Source organism: Hypomesus nipponensis, chromosome 28, assembly GCF_054491055.1.
Source record: "Hypomesus nipponensis isolate SF chromosome 28, ASM5449105v1, whole genome shotgun sequence".
Lineage (NCBI taxonomy): Eukaryota > Metazoa > Chordata > Actinopteri > Osmeriformes > Osmeridae > Hypomesus > Hypomesus nipponensis.
The window spans coordinates 2,984,480-3,012,467 of NC_140388.1; the positions used below are offsets into that span (position 1 = coordinate 2,984,480).

Consider the following 27,988-nt stretch of genomic DNA (forward strand, 5'->3'; position numbering starts at 1 on the left):
ACAATAGTATCGGACAATGGCACATGCTTCACAAGCCAAGAGTTTGAATCATTCCTGAAACAGAATGGTATACAGCACATAACATCTGCACCCTTTCACCCGGCATCAAATGGCGTAGCCAAAAGAGCCGTGCAAACGTTCAAACAAGGAATTAAGAAAACAAAAGTATATACTTTGGAAACCAAAATAGCAAGATTTCTGTTCAATTACAGAATAACACCCCAAAGTACGACTGGCTTGTCTCCAGCTGAAATGCTGATGTCTAGGAGACTGCGGTCCACACTGAATCTTCTGCTGCCCGATGTGAAGTCAAAGATTCAAAAGAAACAACTCAAACAGAAAGCACAATTGGTGACAACTTGTACATCCGAAACTATGGTCACGGACCAAGGTGGGTCCCAGCCGTCATTGAGATGAACACAGGGCCTGTCTCCTACACAGTGCAGACAGGAGATGGACGCGTCATGAGACGTCACGTGGACCAGATCCGTAAACGTCACGCTTCGATGACAGAGACATCCATGCCGGACATGACACTGGAGCCCATGAGTCTTCAGGTTCCAGAGAACGCAGCGGAGGCTTTGACCAGAGACTCGGCTGTTCCAGCGTCAGTGGGAGGAGAAGGGAGTGAGCTCACTGGAGGGAGTGAGCCCACTGAAAAAGCCCAGGTTCACCCTCCAGCTGATCCGCCAGAGATGAGTGCAGACTCGCCACCGGTGCTGCGATGCTCTGAGCGCACAAAAAAGACTCCAACTCATCTGAGAGACTTTGTGAACTAGTAGTGAGCTCCCTCAAGCAAGAGCAAGAATGTGCTCTGGGACTCACTGGAAGGATGGTAGTCCACCCACTTTCCTAGTTATTGTTTTCTGATGTAAAAAAAAACAAAAAACGTTGCACAACACCTGTAAACATTGCCATTGATGTATAAGCTAATTATACTTTTCATTTAAGAGTTACATCGGAACACTATTTTAAGAAAGTCAATAGTGTTATGATTTTATGTAGATTATTTTGATAGTTAAAGCATACAGGATGGTTAGTCAGACTGTTACTGTCTATAGTATATAGTGAGCAGTTAAGGTCACAGTTAATGTTGAAGCTCACCAGAGTAGTTTACTCTTAAGGGGGGAGGAATGTGGTATCGTGATTATCTGGTTCATATAGATACTATTGCAATACCACCCCACTCCATCAGGAAGTACAGTTAACCTTGAAGGTCAAGACCTTGACAGTAGATTAAGCAGAGACCTAACCTGAGTGATGTATGTCATCTACAACCTCTGTGAGTTCTTATATTAAATACTGAATATGATCATCTGGATTGAATCCTCATTTAATGGACACTACGTTATCACACAGATAAGTTTGTCATACAGGTCTTGAAAAGATTTCGATTTACATTCTCACTGTTCAACATTCTCAAGGCAAACTCATTCGGCGGTTGCTGTTATGCATTTCAGAAAAACGTTTGACAAATTTGTCCGAGTCCAGTGCTTTTGCACGCTTGCTCTCAATACTCAGAAGAGCTAAGTTACTTAACCGCTCCTCCTCCATCGTTGAGCGCAAAGGAAAAATAATAATTACAACTACATAAGACAACTTTGTTGAATGGATTTAGCAATACTTAAGAAATACCAAACATGTTACCATTTACAACCTAGATAATAAAAAAGAACAAAAGTTGTATCTAGCTTTACCATGGACATACGAACGGTACTGATACTATCAGTGACAGCTGAACTGTTGCTAGCATGGCCATATAAGAACGGTACAGGGCTCGACATTAAGGCTCATTAAAGTAGAAGAGAAAGAAATTTAGGCCTACTTGTAATTTTGTAGGCTGATTTACCAAGGGATCCTTATCATCCTTTAAAAGCTGTATGCTGTAGGGGTTTAATATTAGCTGATATTTAATTACGTTGCTCTACATTTAACTAATACAAATGCTGCTACTGTAATGCTTGATAGTACCGTAGAGTACTGTACACAGCTGCCGACGCTAGCTAACGTAAATATAGCTATAGAAAATGATAAATCTATAGCCAGCCACCAAGACAAGTGACTTTCGTGCATTGACAATTGAAACGTTAATGTACTTGTCAAAAGAACAAGTGCCTCAAAAGTGTCGGCGACATAAGGTTAAACTAGGCTTTAGGCTAAACTGCTATTCGTTCTCTGGCTATTTTTTCCTAAGCTTCCCTTCTAATGCCGACTACAGCTAGTCTAGATAGGCTGAGAAAATCATTTTTTAAATTGTTAAACAAAGTGATGTTTAATGCGAGATCCTGGGCCAGAACACCAGAGGCAGGGACGGACTGGGGGGGAAAAGTGGCCCGGGAGTTATACTGTCAGACCGGCCCACTCAGTAAACGGCGCACGGCCCACTCAAAACTCGGTGCTTTGTCCATTCAATGCATCGCACGTATCGACCAGTCATTGGCCTACTTGGAAAAATACCCATACACTTACCTTTATTTTGGAAGATTACAAAGAAATTACATCATATATGTTTAATTTCTTACGTTAAACTTCCGAAGTCCGTAAGAACACATTTCAGAAGACACGTCAGAACATTTTTGAAAAATCGGCACCATGAGTGTGAATACAGATCGCGAGGAGCAATATAAATCTCAGTCAGTGATTCTAGACTATAAAAGGTATGAGAGCAATTTATGCATATTCAAGCTATGAGATGTGAGATAATAGGGGATGCCGACGTTGTCAGAGGGCCGGTTGGTAATGGAAATGTGCCGGTATTTTTGGTATAATGGCCCGGTATCCCCGATGGCCAGTCTGCCCCTAACCAGAGGGCTGGTCTGTATGTAAGTGTTGGGGCGTGACAAAGGTGATGCTATATTAGTAACGTCACAAATTCTGCTTTTTCGAAGCCGATCGTTTTACAGCTGCAGTTTCAAGTTGTGAGATTTAGATAGGAAAGAGGTGTCAATGGACTTTGAGGTTCTCTGTATGTCCATTTTACCCACTGAACTATCGTTATTCAACTATGACAAGGTCAAATCGGTTTTGCAATCAATGACCCCTTTAAACACACACACACATCCACTAAGACACCAGTGACACTGCCTTGCACAAAAACATTGCAATTACACACATCCATGAGACCTCATTAGGTCTGTTGCAGTAGAGAACACACACACAGTACATACGTACATGAAAACATACACCTGTCACTGCACGCGTATGTGGTGCGGCATACCTGGTGTATATTCCATCCAGGATGCTGAGCTGAGCTTGTGCCGCAGGGACATAGGAACCCAGCTGGAACATGATGCTGAGCAGAGCCACCTGGCGGATGTATGAGCTTTTACCCCCCATGTTAGGACCTGTTACTATCATGGCCCTCTGGCCCTCCCCCTAAGGTAGGAGTAGGTAGGAGAGGGGAAAGGGGAGGGGGAGGATAGAAGAAGAAAAGAGGGGAGGGGGAGAGAAGATGGGAGGAGTTAGAGCAGGTGGTGGTTTTATTTTTCAGCTCAGTTATGGAATGAAAGAGAGACGGAGAGGAGGACAGAAAGAGAGGAGAGGGTGAGGTATTTGTATGCACTTCTGTAACTGAGTGTATGGTTTGGAAGCTTGGCTCTTCATCCTATTGGCCTGTGTTTCACAAGATCAACCTGCACTCTCCTCTGTGCTGTGTGTGGGATGTGCATGTGTACCTGCAGTGTGTGTTTACTTGTCACTGTGTGTGTCTGTACCTGCAGCAGTATGTCTGTTTGTGTGTTTAAGTAGGTGTGGACCTTCAGCTGTGTGTGTGCGTGTACCTGCAACTGTGTGTGATTGGGTACGTATTGGTGTAGTTCTCCGAGCAGCAGGTCTATGGAGGGGTGCCTGCCCTCCCTCACCACTATCTGCTGCTGCTCACTCAGCCTGGGCCTGAGACAGAACACACACATTGTTACATACACACACACACTCTTGGATGGTGCAGCGGGAGGGAAAGAGACAGTGAGAGAAAGAGGGAGACAAACACAGAGAGACACTTGAAGGGAGCTTTAGAGCAGTGGGTGTCAGAGAGATGTTGGCATTCTCAGTGAGCTTGCTGCGCCAACCCACTCCTCCTCACATGCTGTCCCCTTCCCCCACACACAAACTCACACGGACATACACGTATACACCTACACTCACAAATACACTAACACACAGACTCACACGGTGATCATCAATGTAAGAAGACATTACCTGCAGGAGACACACAATCACACACTCAGGCACATAACCTGTAGTTTAGAGACACAAACACACACAGACATTACCTGCAGTAGTTCCCTTGCTTTGCCACCTCAGCCAATGAGAAGAGACAGTCCACGGTTGCTAGGTGACTAATAGCTTTTTTCATTGTGTGATAATACTCCCCAAACTGACTGGAGAGAGGGAGGGAGAGGGAGAAAGAATGAGAGAGAGAACAAGCAAGAGAGAGTGAGAAAAACTGAAAGTGAGTGAGAGAGGTTGAGAAAGAGAGAAAGATAGAAAAACTGTACTGGACAGAATATGAAACAAGGAAACACTTTGGATTATTGAACATTATAGATTAGTAGAGCTGAAAGCAGTATATGTATGTGTGTTTGTGGATGTATGTGTGTGTGTGTGTGTGTTTGTACACACTGCAGGAAGTTGGTCCACTCTGTCTGGCATTCGAGCAGTAGCAGTTCTCTGAGCTGCAACAAAGTACGGTAGCGCTTCACTAAGAAGGGGGAGTGGTACCTGCTCACAGCTTTGGTACTGCAGGGGGGGCATACACAGGGGAAGGGGCATGATTAGACACAGGGGCAAGGACATAATTAAACAGAAAAACAATAGTTTTGGGGATAGTACTGTGTGGTTGGAAACAAATTGTGAAAATATTCGATAGCATATATGTTTTACTATGTGTGTGTGAAGCTGTGTGTGGGAATGTATGTGTGGAGGCGAATGCCTGCGTGTGTTTTTATTTCAGTGTGTGGGTATGTGTGTGTGAGGGGTGGGGGATGAATCACCTGTTGATTTTGATCCAGTCAGATGGTACTACAGATGACATGGAGTTCTTCAACTCAATCAAGAACTGAGAGATGGGAGGACAGAGGAAAGAAAGGAAGGTGAACAGAGGTGAAAAAGAGGAGGGGACAAAAAAGGGAGAGAAGAGATTCCCAGGTGTTCCAGTTTGTCCCCATCATCCAGTTCCTGCCCTCCTGTTTAATGTTCTAATCAGTGACTACAGTTCATCAATTACCTGTCTGCCCCATTTAATAAGATGTTTGTTGGGTAATTTACATTTACATTTAGTCATTTAGCAGGCGCTCTTATCCAGAGTGACTTACAGTAAGTACAGGGACATTCCCCGGAGGCAAGTAGGGTGAAGTGTCTTGCCCAAGGCCACAACTTCATTTGGCACAGCCGGGAATCGAACCAGCGACCTTCTGATTACTAGCCCTATTCCCTAACTGCTTAGCCATCTGACTCCCTGAGAAAATTGAAGCCGCACACGTGCCTAAATTGTGTAGAAATCTGAAACAGCATGCAGAAATGTTCTTACACTTCTGCTTTCAAACAGAAAGCACTAAACACCAGCAACAGATCTGGAGCACGCAAACTTGGGGTTGATGAAAGGCGTATTCGCCAGTGGTGAAGTCAGCTACCTCGCTATATTGTAGGTTACATGTAATTGTCGCAATTACATTATTATAATGTATAATTTGTTTTCAACCAATGTCATAATTTAGAATTCTATAATTGCACTCAGTATTATTAGGTGAGTAAAAGTACAGTGCCTTTATTTTGAAGGCCTTCTGGAACGCTTGTGAGAGAGAGTCAGCAAACAAAACACGGACCATTTAATGCTCCGATAGGGTTGCCACCTTCAGTACAGAAAAATAAGGGACGCCTGCCGCAGCGGGGGCCACACCCCTCGGGGCCACAATGACCACAGGCCCGATGATGTGCCAGTGGTGGTAAATCACAACTTAAACATGTTTTCATAAAAATATTAAGATTGATACATGGACATTCAAAAAGAGATCTGCTATTGAAATCAGCGTGAAAAGATGCACTCAGGGCTTCATGTACTAACTCATGTACTTTTGCGCCCACTTCAGGCGTATTTGTTTCACGATTTGCGCGTAAAAGCATGGCGAGATATGTACAAACATGGTGCACTGAGGTAAAAGCGCAGACTGCCTGTCGAGGGAACTAAAAATGGCAAATTGCACTTTTTGTGTCATGCATATGTATTCAAGGCAGGGGCGGAGCAAGGGTTGTGTCTCAGGGGGGGCGGAAACGGATTGGGGGGCGCCCTGTTATTAATATTTTGCAGTGCAATAAAATATAACAAAAAAAGTAACCAATGGCAACCTCTATTGTGAACAGCACATATTACCCTATAATACATTTGTTCAGTCATCATAGCCATAATGTGCGAACAAAATGTAGGCCAGTATAGGCTCGCATTCAGCATTCGTTATAATCTGTCACATACTGTAGGCCTACACAAATCCATCTAACAATGGGTTTAATGATCTGTCCATATATCAAATACATTATATTCAAATTCAACGAAGATAAGCCCCCCAAAATAAAGTTAAAGACAGTAGCCTATAGTCATCCTAACAGTGACAACTTGTAAATATAGCTGCAAGCAGCAATGCGGGTTCCTCCGCAAAATGGCAAAAAATTCTAAAAATGTACATTGTAGAAGGTCAAGAGTTGGACAACAAGAGAGCAAAACTACTTCATGTTGGGCCAACTACAATAGGCTGAATGGGGATTTGAACTCATGAGCATAAGGTTTCAAGGCAGCCTCTCTATCCTCTCTGCTACACACCAACTGTTGAGGATGCATGAGTAGAAAGAGCATAGTATTAGTTTTGGTCAGCTTTGGGACAAAGGTTTAGAAGCGGTTGACATTTCAAAGTGGAATTGCATGAAATTGCGCATGGTATTTCATAATGATGTCTTCCTGTTTAACTAAACAGATATTCAAATTTAAGACAGGCTAAAAGACTGCGGCTGGATTTAAGCCTACAATCTTATACTTTGCAGGTCACTGTCCCAGTCCATTGAGCTATTCTCAGTGTTGAATATTATCATGTTCAGTTACTGTATAAAAAAGTAAGCTGTTTCTTCTGTGGTAAGAGTTATTAGATTCAGCCAAAGTTTAAACTACTCAAATTCAATCATAATTTAACATACCAAGGTGAAATTGTTGATGGTACTTCAGAGTGATGTCATCTTAAACCCAATAAGGTTTGAAAACCATCAGTCAAAATGATATTTGATTTATTGACAAATACATTTTGTATTACATTTCTCATTCCATTTCACCCTATATAAAAACACACCTGCCTGCACACTATCCCAATCCATGCCGTTTACCTCCCTCCCAGCGCAAGTCACGCCAGCGCAAGTCACGCCAAAGCAGAAATGCTGTAGCGGACGCATGAGGTTTAGATGTCGACCAAAAATTGCCACCCACAATCAAAACAAATTAATTTCAACACTGTTTCCAGAATTTCTCAAAGATGGTTTGAAGACCGCTTTCCATAACCACAGTCGATTTACAATAAAGAATAGCCGCATTGGCAATAGGTCTACAGCACAGCCCACGATCAACTCCTTGCCAATATTAATGTATAACGGCCGACTCTCACTTCCCATTAAAGGGGCAATTGACTGCAAAACCGATTTTACCTTGTCATAGTTGAATAACGACAGTTCGGTGGGTAAAATGAACATACCGTGAATATCAAAGTCCATTGACACCTCTTTCGTATTCAAATCTCAAAAAGAAAAAATTTGGCTGTAAAACGATAGCTTTTCAACAAAGTTACCGGTCCTACGTAGGACCGGTGATCGCCCTCTTATTGGCTCTTGTCTGTATCTTTGTCACGCCCCAGAATTTACATTCAGACAGAGCCCGAGGTAGCGTCTATCTCCGATACTAGTTTAGCTGCGTGCTGCTCTGTGTAAACTACTTGTAAGGAATTACAAAGAAGAAAGTTTTTAATTATAAAAAGGATATTGAAAATGGACCACGGTCGTAAATGCTGTGTTCCAGGCTGTAGCCTACAGGGAAGGTTAACACTCACAGTCTTCCCAAGGAGCCAAACATTCAACAGGCATGGCTGCTGTTGTCTTATGAGAAGATCGCGGTGAAGTTCGACACTCAATCATTCATTTGCTCTGAACATTTCACCCAAGACAGTTTTGACAAACTTGGGCAATTGCAAGCAGGGTTTGCTAGGAAGCTGAACCTGGAAAGAGGTGCTGTTCCGACCGTATGCTCATTGCAACCGCAAGCTATAAGGACAGTATGATGTTGTGCTAACAGTTATTAGCAATGCTAACGTTTCCTGTATAATATAGCATACCAGGTAGAATGCTAAATAAGTTTCTACACATATCAAATGACTCTAGCTAGACTAGCTGTAGTCGGCATTAGAAGGGAAGCTTCCGAAAAATAGCCAGAAAACGAACAGCAATCTGGCTTATTGCTAACGCCTGTCTAGATAATCTATTTGAAAGAACTGGAGAAAGGCAGATGCTTGATACAGGATACGGTAGCATTGCTAGTAACTGTTACTAGTAACACCTAGACTGTATGCATGTAAACAAGTTTAGCTTGCTAGTTAACGCAAGAGCATAGGTAGAATGTGTGATAATTTAGCCCAGTTTATTGGCAATGGGGCTAACGTTGATTCATGTTCCTGACTGTGTTTCATTCAAATAAATAAGCTGTGTAATGAAAATCTACAATTCAAGATGCATGTTTGTCCAGATCTTGGTCATGTTATTTTTCAGCAAGTTATTTAGAGCTAGCTAGCTGACTGAAGCCGAGTAGAATCAGGATATGGTTTGGTTGCTAAGCGGTAGCCTAACGTTCTACCCACCCAAATCAATCCTGTTTGCTTCAATAACAGAAGTGGAAACAAGTAATGTTATAATTTCAAATGATATATAGTCAATCTGTTGAAAACAGTGTTGTGTAGACACAAGAGATTTATTTGCACGTTTTTATTTCAAGTCTTCAACTTCAGTGTTGCAGCGAGGGCTGCTGTTGGCCGTGTTGCGTTTTTGCTCCCCAGCTTCACTCGTTAAAAACCAACCAATCAGCGCGAAGCTCATCTAAATATTAATGAGCATACCATAAAAGGAGAAAAGCTAGTGTTTTTTCCCGGGAACATTTCAGAGGATATGTCAGTGGGCATAGAACAGCACCCGGGCCATTTTCAACCCAACCAATGTTACATATCCTATTTGGAGACCTTAAGGAACAGTGTGAAATACACCCCAAAAACAGTCAATTGCCCCTTTAAACCACACAACATGCACTCTCAGAGTGACCAACAATATTACTAACAAACAACAATATTACAAACATCTAACTGAACGAACGCAACAACTGAAATCCCTTGCATAGCTGTTGTAACATATTTTCCACAAGTCTTGGCATTCGTTGACATGCCGCACTGCATGCTGGGTACCCAAGAGCGCTGCTGATACGTGCGTGATATGACGAGATGCTAGTGACGCGCTAAGGTCTCGGAGTCTCCTGAAATGGAACGCGTCTTTCTAACTTGAAGCTGCGTGCGCATCATCATCAAGACTCCATGTATATGTCAAGATAACATCCAAGCAAACAATTTTGCCAAATCTGACTGCAGCTTTGTATACCATATGTACTGTGTTATGGTTGTTTGAGTTAAATAACTTGCTTAATGAATTAGATGGCTGTTAAATGTCAAATCCAACTATAAATGTATAAAAGAGAGAGTTCCAATCAAATCTGAATTATTTTTAAACCTAGAGGTTTAAAAGACAACCTTTGCCTAACGATGGAAATACAAATCAAAAGTGGAAATATACAGTAATCTTCCCAAACACTGATGTCTGTTCAATATGAACAGTGTGGTAAAATTACATCAATCAGTTGAGTTTAAGAACATTGACTAAATGTGTGTAATGCAAAAGGATAACACGAAAATGGAATTGCTGTCCTAAATTTTTTTTTTTTTATTACACAATGGTGGAGTAGAAACAAGCAATTCCATGAATCCCATGGAAACAAAGGCAAATGTGTGAGATGAACTGATTTGGAGCACAAATCATCCAAGAAGCAGTACTTCTCTTGAGTGGTTTTTATTCAGATGACTAATCATTCAGGTCAAAAGTCTATAACTTGAACTGGTTTCATTACTTAAGACACTAAAAGTCAGCAGCTTGGCATGCTGGGACATGGAAAGGTTTAAACATTTAGACTTTCATCAAAGTAAAAAATGCTGGTTTTTCCTTTTTCATCAATGTCCTCAAAAAAAGTAGTCTGCAGAGCTATGTGTCTGTGGGGTGACTGTCTGTCTCTGGAGGGCTGGCAGGCAGGGGCAAGCAGGGCCTGCAATCAGGGCAGGCCAGCTGGATGAAGCTGTCCAGGGGTCAGGGCTGAAGAAAGGCTGTCCAGCTAGAGCGGGGGTCCAGCAAGGGATCAGTTTTTCTCTCAGCATCCTCTGTTGAACTCTGTTGAGCAGGCCTCTGCATGACCCTCCAGCCCTTTAAAAGTGAAGAAAGGATCCAGTTGTGAAAAATGAAGCTTTTTACTAGTGCTGTCAGTTTAACGCGTTATTAACGGCGTTAACGCAAACCCAAATTAACGGCGTCAATTATTTTATCGCGCGCTTAACGCTCTTTTTGGCCTAGCAAACTTTGTAGTTGTTTTCACATGCTGTTGCAACAACTACCGACGTTAGAAAAACTACAACACCACACCGGATCTAGCTAGACCGGAAACAAAACAACAGGCACGCCAAACACTTGTTTGGCTTGCGAGCTGGCTAAAGAGTAGTAGCAGAGCCCGTTTAAGGATATTAGACATTCTCTGGTAGTAGGGTAATGTTACGTTTTGAGTGGATGACGAGCGCGAGATGCCGAAATGGATGCCAATAAGATTCTGAATGGAAAGTTTGCTTTTAAAAAGTTGCCAAATGGTTCTATTGACAAGACCAGTAATCTGTGTGTTTTGTTGTTGTAAACTGAGCTATCATCGCAGCACGTCCAGTCTGAAATACCACTTGATGGCCAAGCACACAGCTGATGCGAATTCTCTGCCCCCTCGTCAAAGCCAGGCGATTGCAATGTTGTTTTCAATAAAAAATATATTTGCACAAAGCAATCCGAACCACTTTTCTATGTTGATAAGAGCATTAAAATTTGAAAAAAGATTGGGACAAAAAGAAATCAGGGACATTTAGAATAGATAAAAATGTGCGATTAATTGTGATTAATCGCGAGTTAACTATGACATTAATGCGATTAATCGCGATTAAATATTTTAATCGTTTGACAGCACTACTTTTTACATCTACACTTGACATAAACTACAGTTTTGACTGTGAAATGCAGTGGCATTACTTATAGGCTTATTACAAAGACTTTCTCGACCCAAATCAAAATTCTGAGCCGACAGGTTTGTGGGGAATCGCTTGTTCCCCTAAAAGCTGCCCTCCTCTACCTTTTTGATGAATTCGCCGAGATGCTACATGATTCAGTACTGTAATTACACAGAGGGGAAGAGCTAGCTACTTTTCAAGTTCAGTTTTCCGTCACTTCAAACTCACGATCTAAAGGTCTCAAAGTGCTCAAATCTTCACCATAATTCAAGAGTAGTGTACTTTCACAAACCCAATCATTGATTCTAGCTTAAAATTGGTAAAAATAGGACTTACCGAACGTGGCTGCCTCCAACACGGCTATCAGGCGATTCCAGTTGAAAACAACAATGGCCGCCGAAAAATAATTTATATTTGTAACGGCGAGCTGCGATTGGAAGCGAAATTAGGGTGAGGGTGGGGCTTGGTCAGCACACCATTTCAAATCAAATCAAATCAAATGTATTTGTACAGCCCTTTTTACACGCAAGTATGTCACAGAGGGCTTCACATACGCCCATAGAACTGCCCCTCAACCAACCTAAACCCTCAAGGAAGACAAGGAAAAACTCCCAGAAAAACTCCCAACGGGAGAAAAAATGGAAGAAACCTTGGGAGGAGCAATTCAGAGAGGGATCCCCTCCTCCAGAGACGGTTGGTAAGAGAAAGGAGCAGAACACAAGCTAAACATAGTCATACAATGTCAATGGGTTTTGAAACACCAAAAATCCATTGTCCGGCTTTATAGACGTTGGATGGGACCTGGAAACTTTTCCAGAAAGGATGTGTGTGCGTCTCGCCAAGCTCGCGCGTGTCAAGTAGGTTGACCACCTGTCCCTCTTTGCAATGTATCGCACAGCATATTCAATATGCGATGTGCGGGACAAGGGATGAAAATACTCTGCGACACAACACAAAGCGGGACATATGGTCACCCTAGTGTCAAGGAGCAGGATGAGCCTGTGAGAATTTGGAGCGCGCGCTGTGGAGCAATTCAATTGAATTCACTCATCTATAGACATACCAAGGTGAAATTATTTATGGTACTTCAGAGTGATGTCGTCTTGAACTCTATTAGGTTTGAAAAACCATGAGTCAAAATTATATTACATTTATTGACACAAAGATATTGAGGCACTGTGGACATTTACATAAATACACCCCTTTCACCCGTTTTGTATTGCATTTCTTATTCAATTTGACCATTTATAAAAACATGTATTATACACATCTGTGACAAATTTCAAGTCGACTGGATCTATGGTTCATGAAGAGAAGGGTTTTGAAGGTTGTACCAAATTTGGACTGTACAGCAAAATCTGTCATGGTGGACCTTATGGGTTCTTGAGGCTTTTTTGTTCCCCATGAGAAATAAGGCATGTGTACCAATTTTCAGGCATTTTAGAGAAATGGGGCCCTGGGGAAATGACGTAGACTTTGGGCGTGTTTTATAGCGCCACCCATGGGCGTACATGGGCCACTAGCCATCTGGGAGTAATGAGTGACCTGTTGTATCATTGGGCCAAATTGGAAAAAATCGGGTCCACGATTTTTTGAGCTATTGAGCCATTTAGCGGAGAAGAAAAATAATAAGAAGAATACTAACAAAAAAAATTGGTTCCCTCCTACCTGAGGAACCCTAATTAACAAACATTGGCCTATATAACAATTCTTTCAGCAACAATTTGGGTCGAGCTATACGCGCGAACCAAGCTCCCATGACGCGTGATGCGCACCGCAGTAGGCCACCTACAGCCGGCATGCTACTAAAATTCCATTTGACTAAAATCATTTTCTTTTCTGAACTGACATGTATTGGGATATTCAAAACCAGCAAACTCATAGCCTACACACAGGTCGAAACACAAACACATTATTAGGGTTCCTCCGGTAGGAGGAAACCTATTGTTTTTGTAAGTATTCTTATTAGGGTTCCTCCGGTAGGAGGAAACCTATTGTTTTTGTTAGTATTCTTATTAGGGTTCCTCCGGTAGGAGGAATCCTATTGTTTTTGTTAGTATTCTTCTTCTTCTCCGTACTTCACGATTACGGACACATGGGAGGGGCCTACTCATAGATGGAACGCCCTGGAACGCCTTCTCCGTCCTCTGCGGGGCCGTCGGAGAGCTCTCCCGTGCACCGTTGAAATTCCTGTCGATCCGTCGTGCTGTACAGCGACGGATACCCCTTGGCCGTGATTGGTCCGCTACGACATCATTTCCAAAGACATCATTTCCGACTTCGACAGAAAGGCGCTTTCTCTAAGGTTGTCTTCTTGAAAGACGTCTGTGATAAAACTTCTTCTCTTCTCTAGCGAATTCAGAAACGTGAGTTTGTTGTCTGTGCACTGACTGCCACAGTTTAGTGACATAGAGTAGTACATTGTAGTTTTGACTGTAGGCTACATACAGTTTGTATGGATCTTTTTGTTTTCAATTATATCAGTCTTTTTGTTTATCATTTTTCACATTGGATTATACACTTGGTGGTGGAGAAATGAATTCACAAAACCAGAGCCTTGTCTATATCGCAGGGGTGTCAAACTCATTTTCACCGAGGGCCACATCAGCATTATGGTTGCCGTCAAAGGGCCAGTTGTAACTACGATGTAACGTCAGTAACGATGTAAAAACATGGTGTTTTTGTTGTAGCTTTAGTGAACATAGGGCCTATTATGCTGCAATTGAAGCCCGCCTTTAAATTCTTGGTCAATCTGCTGTTTTTCATGGAGGATAAATGTGCATATTTTTCTCAGTGTTTGGTGACAAAATTCAAGAGCGCATAGCGCAAGAGCAAAACTTTTTTTGCCCTTTATTTGAACGCAGAATAGCTTTTTGAGCTTTATGTAAAATAAACATTGCCGTTTTCCAATTGGTAAAACCTTGTCTAATGAAGGTGATGTCTTCATCATTTCTGGCTCCAAATTGTCGACAAGGGAAGCAGAAACATGTTAGCTTGGCTGAGTACTCTAGCCAAGTTCGAGAGTGATACCAACTTGGGTTGAATGCCCGAGGACCTTGACTGAAAATGCACATGGGGTATGTTCGCAGAACCGGCTGCATTGGAGTGCTGTCATTCAAACCATGCTCGCCTTCACCCAGTTAAACTTTGCGTTTAACACTGATGTGCATACACTGCTTTCTAAAGGCGGGATGTCGTCACTTTGCCGTAACACAATCAAAATGCATGGTGAGAGATGTTGTTTATGGTCAATGCACGCTGTAAAGCAGCGTAGACTTATTTCAATAGCCCATTAAGCTTCCGCGGGCCACATAAAATGACGTGGCGGGCCACATTTGCTCTTTCAGGTGGTTATATTGCATTAGACACAGTCTTTAATATAATATTATTAGAGGTGGGAAATAAACAACAACGATTTCTAACTTACAAAAACGCAACAAAGCAACGTGTTTTCAACAAAAAAACGCTTCTCCACCTACTGTTCTGGCGGTGAATTGTTTTCAGCACCCCCAGCCTTCGGAGAACCATAAAGGCAACATAAATGATAATTAATCCGTCCTATCCAGCGGCCCGCCCATCCGTAACGGAGTCTGAGTACCATACTGGCACCTTTAGCCTCAGCACTGGCTCCCCCCGGGGCTGTGTGCTCAGTCCCCTGCTCTACTTCCTCTACACACACGACTGCACCCCTGTCCATCACAGTAACACCATTGTTAAGTTTGCAGATGACCACACAGTGGCGGGGTTTATCTCTGGGGGGGATGAGCCCGCCTACAGAGAAGAAGTGGAGTGGCTGTCGAATTGGAGCACGGCCAACAACCTTCTCCTTAACACTGCAAAGACAAAATAACTCTTAATAGACTACAGGAGAAAGAAGACCGAGATCACACCATTGACCATCAGCCGGATCAGTGTGGAGAGGGTGGCATGGAGAGTTTTACCATGTCTGGCCATTAAATCCATAGACATAATAAAGAATGTCTATAAATAAATCATTAAGTGACCTAAAAACAGGTGTGAAGCCTGGTTATTTCCGGTTATTTTCTGCCACGAGGTACGAAGGCAAACCAGCATCTAAGAGAAGCAACTACTAAATCAAAGTAAGTCATCACAAATTATGCATACAACTTAAATATATTATATATATATATATAGTCAACAGTGAATGAGTTTGTTAGGCTACTAGCGTAAAGTTAAGTTTGGTAATAATTTCAGTAGATCCTAACCGTTGTTTGGCGAGAACGAGAACTGAATGTTATGAGCTAGCCTAGCCTAGCCTAGCTGTTGTTAGGTTCAGTTTTTCATGTTTTTTCCGCAACATGATACAATCTCAACGTTTCATATGTTAAAGATATGATTGAAAGAGGCACATAGTAGTACTATACAAATGTATTCGAAGGGTAGTGAGTTAGGTAGTCTGCGTTAGTCATTAAACTGAGTAGGATACCTGTTTAGTAGGCTTTGCATACACATGTGCCATTGAAACCCAGAAACCACAGAGCCCCCCCGATATATCAAACCCCAATTTACCCCCTGATTGTAACTTATGTCATAGAGCTATATCCGTGATTCAGACTGTAGCCTGTTGCAACATTTCTTAAACGGTCTTAACAGCAGAGGTATTGTATTCAAAAGGGAATGGGTTTCAATTGTTTCGTTACCTGGGCTTGCATGATTAAGTTAATGACTCGTGTATAGCGTTAGCTAGCTTGTAGCCGTGGAGTGCATTTCATTAACACAGTGAATGAACTAGTTAGTACTGTTTAACCAACACGGTTGAATATAGTAGGTTTAGTTTGATTTGTTGCTAACGTGGGACAACTGCACAAGACTTCTCAGACATCACTCATGGTTCCCAACAGTTGGTATGTAGCAGAGAGGATAGAGAGACTGACTTGTAACCCTACGCTCATGAGTTCAAATCCCCATTCAGCCTATTGTTGTTGGCCAAACATGAAATCGTTTTGCTTCTACATTGTACATTTTTATAATATTTTGCCATTTTGAGGAGGAACCCGCATCGCTGCTTGCAGCTATATTTATTATTATTATTGTTATACCGTGTGTTTGTGAGGAGAAAATAAATTCCCTTTCTTTCTGTTACCACGGTTGTTCTGTGTCCATTTCCTCTTCCCCTATTTCCTCACCCTGGTTCATCGTTTATGTTTGCAGTGGCCTGTTAGTTTCCCTGCCCACCAGGCATTCATAACAGAAGGATATGTCACTTTGATTAAAACACACTTACACACACACACCTTAAGACCTTAGTGCGCGTGCGCAAACACAAACACGCGTAAATCAAATCTTTGACTCCGACCTGCACCAAGTTACCTATCAATCTCACACACGAGTGCACTCACACATACACACATACACATAGGTAGGTAGGTACCTCATGTCCAGAGATCGAGGTGTAGTCCAGTGAGGGGGTTTTGAGTGTCAGGCGGACCTCCCTAAGGTGGTCCAGTATGTCTGTCAGAACCTCCTGGATCTGCTGATGATGCTCTTGCAGCACTGGGAACCCAGTCAGATCTGAAAAAAGCTCCCTTTTATCCCCTGCCCTGCAACACAACCAGTACATACACATTCAATCCCAACACACAACAAGTACACACCCAGTACACAATAAGTATACAAAGAGTAACAACCAGTAGACACTCAGTACACAAGCAGTACCAACCAGTAACACCCAGTCACACAATGTACACCTAGTACACAATCAGTAACAACCAGTGCACACCAGGTAACAATGGTTATGGAGATAACTTTAGTGGAGTGGAGCACCATTGATTTACCCCTATATGTTCACGTAGCCAATCACTGAAACACAAAAACATATGTGCTCCCTACATAAGAGGGCACCCGCAGTTAATTCGCCAAAAACAGCCAGGGCTGCGTTTCCCGAAAGTTGAATGTTCGGGAAACGCACGTAAGAAATATAGATGGTTTCGTTTTTTAGCTCAATAGTTGCTACGATCCATCGTTATCGGGAAACGCACCCCTGGTCTGCTTTTGTCTGGAGAGAATTCAGGCAGATCACCAACTACAAGCCCTGAGCCCCTCACTCCATTAATGACTCTCGCCTGGCCAACGACCTGAATGAGTTCTACTATCGCTTTTAACAGTTGGATTGTCCTCACCCCCACCTGCCCAAACCAGAGGCCCACCCCCACAAAGACGACTTTTTCCATTCAGGAGGGAGAAGTCAACAGACTTTTCAAGAGGCAGAACCCCCGCAAAGCAGCTGGGTCAGATTCTGTCTCTCCGGCCACCCTGAAGCACTGTGATGACCAGCTGTCTCCAGCTGTGTTCAACAACATCTTCAACACCTCTCTGGAGGCATGCCATGTGCCACCCTGTTTCAAAGCCTCCACCATCATCCCTGTGCCCAAAAAGCCAAGGCCAACAGGACTGAGTAACTACAGACCCGTTTCCCTGACCTCTATGGTAATAAAGTCAAATCTATCACAGACTCTCCTGTACCCCCTGAAGTTTGCCTACAGAGCTAACAGTTCTTAGATTGATAATCCCGGAAAAAATAAACACAGTACTGCACAAAGCTTGTAAAATCAAAGCAGTTTAACCAAAAACACAAACCGATGCCTGCAGAATTCCATGTCACCGCGCTCTTCTGAGCTTGCCAATTAGCCACTGCAGCACGCACACAGAAGTCCAGGTGTTGAACTTGGACACAAAAATTGAGGTAGGCTAAGAAAACATTACAATACTAAAGAAAATAAAAAAATTATAGGCCTATAGATCATATTTTGACAAAAACATAAAAACAATATTACATGAAGCTTATAAAACAGTATTTGCGCTCAAATGAATACAAAAATGAATGCGCGCTGGCATTAACTATTGATGTCCCGGTCAAAGACCAAGGTGAAGTTAGTTTCATATTCGACATTCGGAAGACGCTACTTTGCGGTGTCACGTTAGGGACCGGGTGAAAACTACCCATACCATTTTGAAAAATTATGACTTTTATAATATTTTTATGAATATAAAACCTCAAATGAACAGCAGAGTATTCCAACAATGTCTATACCTCTCCCTGCCACCAAAGCTAATATCAAACCTGCGTCCCTGAACTGTTGTATAGTGGGTTAAGCAAGGGGAGTTTCTATAGCCGAGTAGTGTATTGTGCAGAGCACGCTTGGAAGAAAAAAGAAATAGGGGCCTGTGCCCCAGTAGAGTTTTATGTCTAACAACGCCTCTGACACGGAGTGAAGTTTCCTGCCGCCACGTATCGTTTTCCCCAGTCTCGGCCACCGACTGCGTTCGTTACTAGGCAACATAGACGCGCAAACACAGGGAACAGTTTCGGCCACCGACGTTCGTTACTGGGTAAGCAACATAGATGCGCGAACACACGTGACGGAGAAGGTAAGTTGGAAGGAAGCTTGTCTAACATTTTTTTTATTTACCCCAGAGAGGCTAGAACATTTGGTAATATAGACAATTTTTGGCTAATGTAATTTCTCAGTGGCTAGTAACTTTGGAAAACCAGTAGCCACAGTGGTTGGTGAGCAAAAATGTTAATGTCAAGCGCTGTTCCCATAAAATAAAAACAAACTTGTTGACAGCCGGTCAATTTGAAATCATTCCAACCAAGAACACAACTCAAATTACCAATTGGTTTTATCATATTTTAATTATAATCTTATATTTTACAAAATGCACGCCCTCTCTTAGTTTGAGCGATGGGTAACACTTTAGAATAATGGTCCGTTGTTAACAAGTAGCTATGCAGGAAGTAATAGGTAGTTCTACATTAACACCGAATTTAATACTATTAACTATGATGGAACCAAGATTAACTAAGCAGTAAGTAATAGCTAATTTACAACAAAGGTAGTTCCTTAGTAGGTATTTGGTTATTACTAAATAAATGTATCCTCTTGAGAACTACTTGTGAACTATGACCAATTAAGAAATAATAAACAATTAATTACTATTCACAAAAGTAGCATGTCTAAAAAGTGAACAATTTGGTTGTTTTACTCTTAACATGATCATAACTTTTCAAAAGCTTGTGCATCAAATGGGTTCTTTGTGGAAACCAGTTTATGAATATTATATCCCCCCAAATACGTTAACTACAGGTTGAGATTGGGACTACTCTTACCAAAGGATGGACGAATGTTCTCTGTTTATTTCAAATTTAAACATAGTATAATACAAATAATGATCATTTGTATAACATTTTTAATAATTAGGAAGTGATGCTGACACTCATGATTGGATTAGTTTACAATTATGAGCTCTTGAGTGTCAGTTCAATGTCTCAGACTACAACTACCTTTATGTTACAGTAGCCGTCTGAGGACTTCTCTTTAGGATATGAATACAAACATTGATGTTCTCTTGTCAAAAAAATTAGCATCCTGCATTTATGTTGCGATAAGCACAAAACCACATCTTCCAGATTACAATATTTGTTAGAATATCACTAGTGCCTCACAGAAATGTATGCCTGTACCGTATGTGTCAAATATAAAATTAGACTTATTATAGGCCTATTACTTACGAAAACCAGAATAACTCCTCACTAATTACTCAAGCGTTACCTTGTCATCCTGAAGGAACTACTTGTGATGTGAACCATTATTTTAAAGTGACAAACATGTTAACTCCTCACTAATTACTCAAGTGTTACATTGTCATCCTGCAGTAACTACTTGTGATATGGACCATTATTTTAAAGTGACAAACATGTTAACTCCTCACTAATTACTCAAGAGTTACCTTGTCCATCCTTCAGTAACTGTAATCTGGACCATTATTTCAAAGTGAAAAACACCATAACACCTCACTAACGTCACCTCACAACATCTACAACATAAAAAACTGCAGTGATTGGATAACACTTTTATATGCACTGGAAGACTTCCATAAAATCGTAAAAGAAAATCCTACATAATGCAAAAATGCACATGGGCATTCAAGTAGCATTTTGTAAAATATGTCTGAAATAAACATCCTTTGTTTGGCACAATGCATTCAACACATTCAACAAACTGTGATGATAAACTGAGTCAAACATAATGGCTAAATAAGTCATAAGTAAGTACATGGCTAACCCTAACCCAAATCGCTAGCTACAGTTGTTGCTAGCTGTAAAGCCAGGCTATAGCTGTCGGCGAGCTTGTAAAAAGTCCCTCATACAAACTGTATAGTATTGCAATCGAAATTCGCACTAATTCTACAATTCGAAATTTGCACTAATTCTACAATTCGAAATTCTAGTGAAATTAAAAGGTCTCGCTTTGTCGTTTGTTAGCCAAATACTGGATATTTACCCTCCATAAAAATGTGCCACTGCCAAATGATTTTACGCTCCTAACTCACTCATTGACGTTGCACCAGAGTATAGGTTTTGGGAAAACATGACATGGATTCAGGACAAATAGGTTTCGGTAAGCCAAGTTGACTGGATTTGGAAAATGGACCTGCCGTGATTTGATATTTTCTGAGCCGCAGAAAGACCTAATAGCAGACACATCGAAATTGCCTGCATAATCATACAGTATGATCAAATATTGGGGAGGACGTGTCCCATAATCATACAGTATGATCAAATGGGGCGGGGGGGTTAGACTGGTAGACTGGTTTCCACAAATAACCAATTTCAGGCACAAGCTTCTGAAATGTTATGACCATGCTAAGAGTAAAAAAAAACAGAATTGTTCACTTTTTAGACATTACTTTTGTGATTAGTAATTCACTGGTTATTCTTAATTGGTCATAGTTCACAAGTAGTTTTCAATGAGGCTATATTTATTTAGAAATAATCAAATACCTACCAAGGAATTACCTTTGTACTAAATTCGCTATTACTTACTGCTTCGTTAATCTTCCATATTAGTAAATAGTATTAAATACAGTGTTAATGTAGAACTACCTATTACTTCCTGCATAGCTACTCATTAACAACAGACCATTATTCTAAAGTGTTACCGAGCGATGTTGTACTGCGTTATGTTTGATAGCAAACCTCCAAGACAGGTACAGTAGAGTACAGATGCCCCTAGTGGTCTGGAGCACTTCCGTTGTGAGCAACTTGAAACGCAGCTTTTCTGCAAATGTTGTTGTGGTTTGGGCTGATGTTGTGGTGTGAACCAATGCTGTTGTGTTGTCAGTTAATGTTGTGGTGTTGTAAGTAGTTGATTGTTTTTTGAAATGCAGCGTTTTTATAAATGTTTCGTTTTTGTTAACATCATTGTGTTGTGTGCCAATGTTGTTGTGTTTTCAACTTTTGTTTGCTTAGATAATGTTGTTGTGTTGTGCACAACCTGTGCAGAACGCGCTGTGGATTCCACGTGCGCATGCTCTGTATAGTCTGGATGACAGCTTGACAATGCTACATATAACTTTAGTTTTGTCGATTGTTCCGTCATTTTGCCTCTTAAACAGAAACTTTCCGCCCAACTATATCATTGCGTTGAGAAAGAGGCCCCCTCCTTCACCAGACTCATTAGTTCTGGGAACCAAGGGGTTCCAGGGCGGTAGGAGGCTATGAGAATTAACGACAGCCCACTTCGAGCTCTAGGAGGTTGATGTGGAGCGTCTTATAGAAGTCCCTCTCCCCTCATTTAACCCTCCTGCCATTCCCCTACCCACCTGGCAATGAATGTGAGTCTCTCCAATGGGATAGATTAGCTCCAACGGAACATAGTATCACCAGCAGCCTGCGACCAGGATATAGTCACAGCTGGGCAAACCACCTTTGCAGTAGGCGCATGTGTAGAAGGGCACGACTACATGGGATCAGACATCACGGACAGAGGGGTGACTGTGTGTGAGACTCATGGAACGCAGATATTTCCTGTGCTTTCATGTGACCGGCACATGGAAATACTTGTCCTTTAAGTCTATGCTGAGCCCGAAGTCGCCCCTCTGTACACAGCACAGAACATGCTTTGTCGTCAAACATACAAAAGGGCTTTTTGGCCACACCTTTGTTTAAGAGTTGTAGGTCCAGAATGAGCTGCATGGAACTCTTCTTTGGAAGTATGGGTTCAGGCCCATGCAAAGTTCCCTCAGAATGGGAGCAGCTCCTGTTCGGACAGTTTTTCCCCAAACGTGCCCCCCCCAGACCCAACTTCCCGACCACATTTTTTGGTGGTTTTTTTACATTAACGTCCCTGTGAATATACTTGGATGCATCTTACAGGACAGGGAAGCCAGCAACTGATGCAATCAGTTCCACCTCCATGTCAGCTAAAATGCTAATATACAAACTAAAGTTTAAGATAATAATATAAGAAGAACACATCTTCCTTCTGATCAGCCATGGCTCATTTGCTAAAAGTTTAACTTCACTTTGTTGCCAAGTAAGAGTGATTTTGCTGCTAAGCTACTCGCTGCGGCATGTTGCTTAATGTAGCCCAATGACCTTTGGAGAAGAATGACTTCAGGCTGCTTCACACATCCTCACCTGGCTGCCTTCTCGTTGAGCACTTTGAGGAAGTTGTGGGCGGGAGCCAACATGTCTGGGGTATCCATTAATAGCATTAGTAATAAAGAGGAGGTCAGTTGTGATTGGATAGCAGGGAGGACAGCCTGTAGCTCCGTCCCCACACGAGAGAGCGAGCTGCAGATGAGGTAGAACTCCTGAGTAGAACACTGGACAAACAAAGACAGACAGACACACACACACACACACAGTGTCACAGTGATGTCCCAGCACACAAGAGACCACAACTACAAACTTACTTTCATTATGAAAATAGTGCCATCCAGAAAGGGACTATTATATACACACTAACAGAGAGATAGGAAATAGGACAAGGAATGTCCATCTCTGAGTGTGTGTGTGTGTGTTTGGGAACACTGATATGGAACAATCAGGAGCCAGACAGGAATTAAGGTAAACATAAAATCACTCAAATATAAACCAGCCTTTTCTCATCTCCAAAAAAGTGCTCACACACAACCACATGCAGAAAACACACACACACACTAACACACACACTAACACACACACAAACGCACACACACATATTTGACATTTGAAGGTTGTATATCTGATGAGATTCTGTCAACCAATGAGACAGGAGTCATTGAGGGCACTGTTTATGCATGTGTGTGTGTGTACATGTCTGTATGCATATGTACACATGTACATGTCTACATATACATGCATGCGTATATGCACGTCTGTATGCATGCATGCATGCAAGAGTTCAGCATGTATGTGTTTAAGTGTACCTACTTGTGGTGCAGGCTTGTAGGGCATTCACACATGCAAGGCAAAGCGTTGAGTTCTAATATATTGTCAAAAAAACTGGATGTTGGGGGAAGGCCCCGAGGGGTTGCGAGGAGAGGTGCGGCAAGCTCCGGTGAGGAATGGAACAGCAAAGGAATGTAGAATATGAGCATTGTGGAGATTTTTGTGGTGTCCATATTCTTGCTGTTTTTAATATTCAAAGTGCTATACACTTAAGTACAGATATTTTAACAAAGACTCTGGCCATAACCACCTTTTCATAAGTAAAAAGGACAATCTAAACCTGTGTTGTAGTCAAGACCACCTAAACTGAGACCAAGTCAGACCAAGTCAGTTCCCGCAGTTGAGGTCTTGACCGATCTTGAAATAAAATCCTGAGTCCTCTTTGTCCGAGACCGACTAGCTAGCTAGTTGATGCAGTTTCCAATTTCACCCACACAGAGCATTCAGCTCATGCCCAGCAGAGCGTTGCAGTGTTGAATCCATTCTCCTCGCTGATGCATATGTGAATGTCTAAATGTCCTTTGGACGTTGTGTGTATGTGTGTGACTGTGTGTGTACCTTTTTGTGGTATATGCTACAGACTCCTCTCTCAAGGTCTGGCAGGCAGGTGAGCAGAGCCCTGACGGAGGCCAGACTGGCACAGTCAGACTGCAATATCTCACTCACTGCATCTAGGCGCTCTGAGATAGACCTGGGGTGAACGAGGGGCGGAGAAGGAAAGGGAGGGAGGAAAGTGGAGAGAAGGGGAGGGAGAGTGGACAGGAAAGAGAAGGAGGAAGGAAGGGTGGGTGGGTGGGTGGAGGGGTAGTCACAAAGAAGGGGGTTTTGGGTAGAGAGTGAGAGATGGAGTAAGGGGGAGAAGGAGGGAGAGCAAAAGGGATGAAGGAGAATAAGGTTTAAAATCAGTTAATTCCCTGCATAACTCAATACCGGTTCAGATGTCTGTGTGTGTATGTGTGTGTGCACATGCAAGTGGGTACTCACTTTGTTTGTGTGAGAGGTTGGCTCACCCACTTCCTCATCAGTCTTTTCCCAAAGGGTGTGTGGGTGTGATCTAACACCCAAAGCAGACTTCCCTTCACACCTCCGTCTGTCTGACATGCACATGTAGTAGAGTACAGTTTGGTATAATATGTATAATAATAATAATAATAGTATGGTAGAGTAGAGTGGAGATGTAGCAGAGTATAATAGTGTATGTAGAGTATAATAGGGTATGGTTGTGTATAATAGGGTGTAATAAGGTATAGTATACACTAGGGCTGGGAAAGTTAACGAGTTAATCTAAGCGATTAATTTGAAATGTTTAACGCGTAAAAAATAATTTAGCGCAATTAACGCCAGACCATTTTTGCGTCTATGGAACCCGAAAATGCTCAAACCATTATTTTTAACAGGAAACTTTTATTCCTCTTTTTTTTTGAGTGATTTCAACTACGAATAATCATGACTCGGATAAACCTCATAGTAGTGATGTGTCGTTTGTGAACGATTCGTTCATTTTGAATGAATCCTTATAAGGACTCGGGAGTAAGGAGTCCCCTCAACGAGTGATTCGTTAATTTCCCGTCTTTCTACGAGTCTTTGGATCATTTTTCACGTGACCTGCATAGGCTCTGTACTGGTAGCTAGAGGAAACAAACTATTCATTCATTTCCCGACTCCGTCTTTCTATGAGTCTTTGGATCATTTTTCACGTGACCTGCATAGGCTCTGTAGCTAGAGGAAACGAACGATTCGTTCATTTCCCAACTTGGTCTTTTTACGAGTCTTTGGATCATTTTTCACATGACCTGCATGGGCTCTGTAGCTAGAGGAAACGAACGATTCATTCATTTCCCAACTCGGTCTTTCTACGAGCCTTTGGATCATTTTTCACGTGACCTGCATAGGCTCTGTAGCTAGAGGAAACGAACGATTCGCTAATTTCCCGACTCGGTCTTTCTACGAGTCTTTGGATCCTTTTTTCACGTGACCTACATAGTTTTTTTCTGTAGATGAAACTGTTTCCTTATTCCCTTTTGCGTGGCCGCTGTTTTAGTAATATGTGAAGGATATTCGCTCAAGTCATCATACTGACTGGTATGACTTGTTATTTTCACATTACATTTACACTTACAGTTTAGTGCAGTGTAATTGTTTGACGTGATAATTAAATGCTAGTGTGATAATACATGACCAAATCATACAAACTCATGATACATTATTTTAATGCAGGAATTTCTTTTGAAATAGTATCTGCTGGTGCACAAACCTACATGTCATGCACTAACCTACATGAGAATATCATACGTGTTTGCAGTGGACGTATAGCCCCCCCCCCCCCCCCATTGAAAAGAACGAATGACTCGAAAAAAGATTTGTTCATTTTACTGAACGAGATTCAAAGAACCGAATCAGTAAAATAAACTTCCCATCACTACCTCATAGGTTGCGTCCTGCGATAGCATACTGCATCTGTCCTGCGCTGTAACAGCCTGGCTAGTGATCTAGCTAGCAAACCTTCACACTCAGTGTGAACAATAGAACTAAGCAAACTAACGTCCAAGTTTAACAATATTAACTTAAACAATGCTTCGGTCAACAAAATTAACATCCCAACTGAATCCCCTTCTGTCCTACCGCGAGCCATGCTGAGAACCAAGAGCAGTTGCGACCCTACATAAACACCGGTGCGAATACAACATAAAAACTACATTTCCCATGAAATGTATGTAATTTGTAGTTTGAACCCATCCACCACAGAGGACCTCATTTGGATCAGTACAGAGGCGCCCTCCCTGTAAATGTTTGATGCCTCTAAATGTGTTGAAAACTGGCTGTCAACTGGAAAAAGATCAAGACTCCCATGCTACAAAGCTTGGCCAAGCCAGTCAGTTTGAAACAATGTTACAATAAATACAAAAAAGTAATAAATGAATATGTAATGATGAAATAAGTAACCAATCCTGTTTCCGGTCAATTTTGTGTAATTCATTCAATAGTCTAATAATAATGCAATGTTTAAAGTTTTTAAAAACAGAAACTGACTGTGCCCTTAAATGTTTGTCTGTGCCCCTAAAGTTTTTCACTTGGAGGCATGTGTTCCAGCAAAACAAAAGTTAACGTAGAGACCTGTCCAGTATTTTTGATAACCTTCAGGGTTTATACTTTAAATATTCAACGTGCACTTAAACACTTTGTTGTTTATAAAGTTGCTGGATGGAAATTACTATTCTGTAGTTCCATGGAGAGACTGTTTACAGTTCACGAGATATCATAAAATGTTCTATTTGAAATATACCTGTGTTAATTGATTTAATTCAGTGTTTTACATGATGACAACCAGCTTAGGGAAAATGCAATTAATCACAGCATATTGTGCAATTAATTCGTTAATAAATAAAAAAAGATTCCCAGCCCTAGTATACACCCATCAGCCACTGGCAGGTGTAGTGAATAACACTTCTCGTCTTGTTATCATGGCACCTCTCAGTAGGTCAATATATTAGGCATGAAAGTAAAAATGTTGTCCTCGAAGCGTATGTGTTAGAAGCAGGAAAAATTAGTAAGCTTAAGGATTAGAGCGACTTTGACAAGGGTCAAATTGTGATGACTCGATGACTGGGTCAGAGCACCGCCAAACTGCAGCTCTTGTGGGGTGTTCCCGTTTGCAGTGGTCAGTACTTATCAAAAGCAGTCCAAGGAAGGAAAAACTGTGAATTGGCGACAGTTTCATGGGCAGCCAAGGCTGATGTTGCATGTGGGGAGTGAATCCTGGCCAGTGTGGTCCGATTCAACAGACGAGCTCCAGAACATTTCTGATATAGTTCATGCTGGTTCTGATAGCAATTTGCTGCATAGTCATAGACCATTTAGGGTTCCAATGCTGACCCCTGTCCACTACCGAAATCACCTACAAATGGGCAAGTGAGCATCAGAACTGGACTAAGCAATAGAAGAAGATGGCCTGAGGCCTGTTCCATAAAGCGAGTTTACCGAATAAGCCAGACTTATGTCAGTTAGTCTGACTAATTTTTTGTTCATTGGGTTCCATAAAGCTAGCTCAACGTAGTTCGAACTCGGTTACTATGGCAACTTAGGCAGCGAAACTAGTCTGGTCAGGGTCAGACTAACTGTCAGGCTTAGTGTGACTTGGTGCTTAACTAGACGTTCCTGTAACACTGACCCAACGGGAAAACTATGATTTACCACGTATATTCTCATTTTCTTATTCTCATCAGTTCAATATGTTCAACATTGATAGAAAATCAACTTAAGTAGCCATTTTCCAGTGAGATAGGCTACAACATTTAGCCTAATGCATTAAACAATGATGAACATTGCTTTGATAGTCTACACACCATAGCTGTTAAATGTATGGATGTTAGTAGGCATCAGGCAT

The 27,988-nt window shown here is 41.8% G+C and overlaps 1 protein-coding gene across 4 annotated transcripts in view; it reads right to left on the minus strand.

Annotated features, from left to right (window-relative positions):
* msh3 (mutS homolog 3 (E. coli)) overlaps positions 1–27,988 on the minus strand; it is a 135,493-nt gene that overhangs the window by 26,887 nt on the left and 80,618 nt on the right. For all 4 annotated transcript variants that reach the window (XR_014751033.1, XM_084694863.1, XM_084694861.1 and 1 more), the window contains exons 12-20: positions 24,589–24,698; positions 24,163–24,295; positions 22,810–22,997; positions 16,759–16,927; positions 4,992–5,056; positions 4,621–4,737; positions 4,272–4,379; positions 3,780–3,891; positions 3,218–3,375 (exon numbers count right to left, since the gene is read on the minus strand). Coding sequence is in view for 3 of the 4 variants with exons in the window: in XM_084694863.1 (XP_084550989.1) it covers positions 3,218–3,375; positions 3,780–3,891; positions 4,272–4,379; positions 4,621–4,737; positions 4,992–5,056; positions 16,759–16,927; positions 22,810–22,997; positions 24,163–24,295; positions 24,589–24,698 (1,160 nt within the window). In the remaining variant the exon portion in view is untranslated. The remainder of the gene's footprint in view (positions 1–3,217; positions 3,376–3,779; positions 3,892–4,271; positions 4,380–4,620; positions 4,738–4,991; positions 5,057–16,758; positions 16,928–22,809; positions 22,998–24,162; positions 24,296–24,588; positions 24,699–27,988) is intronic.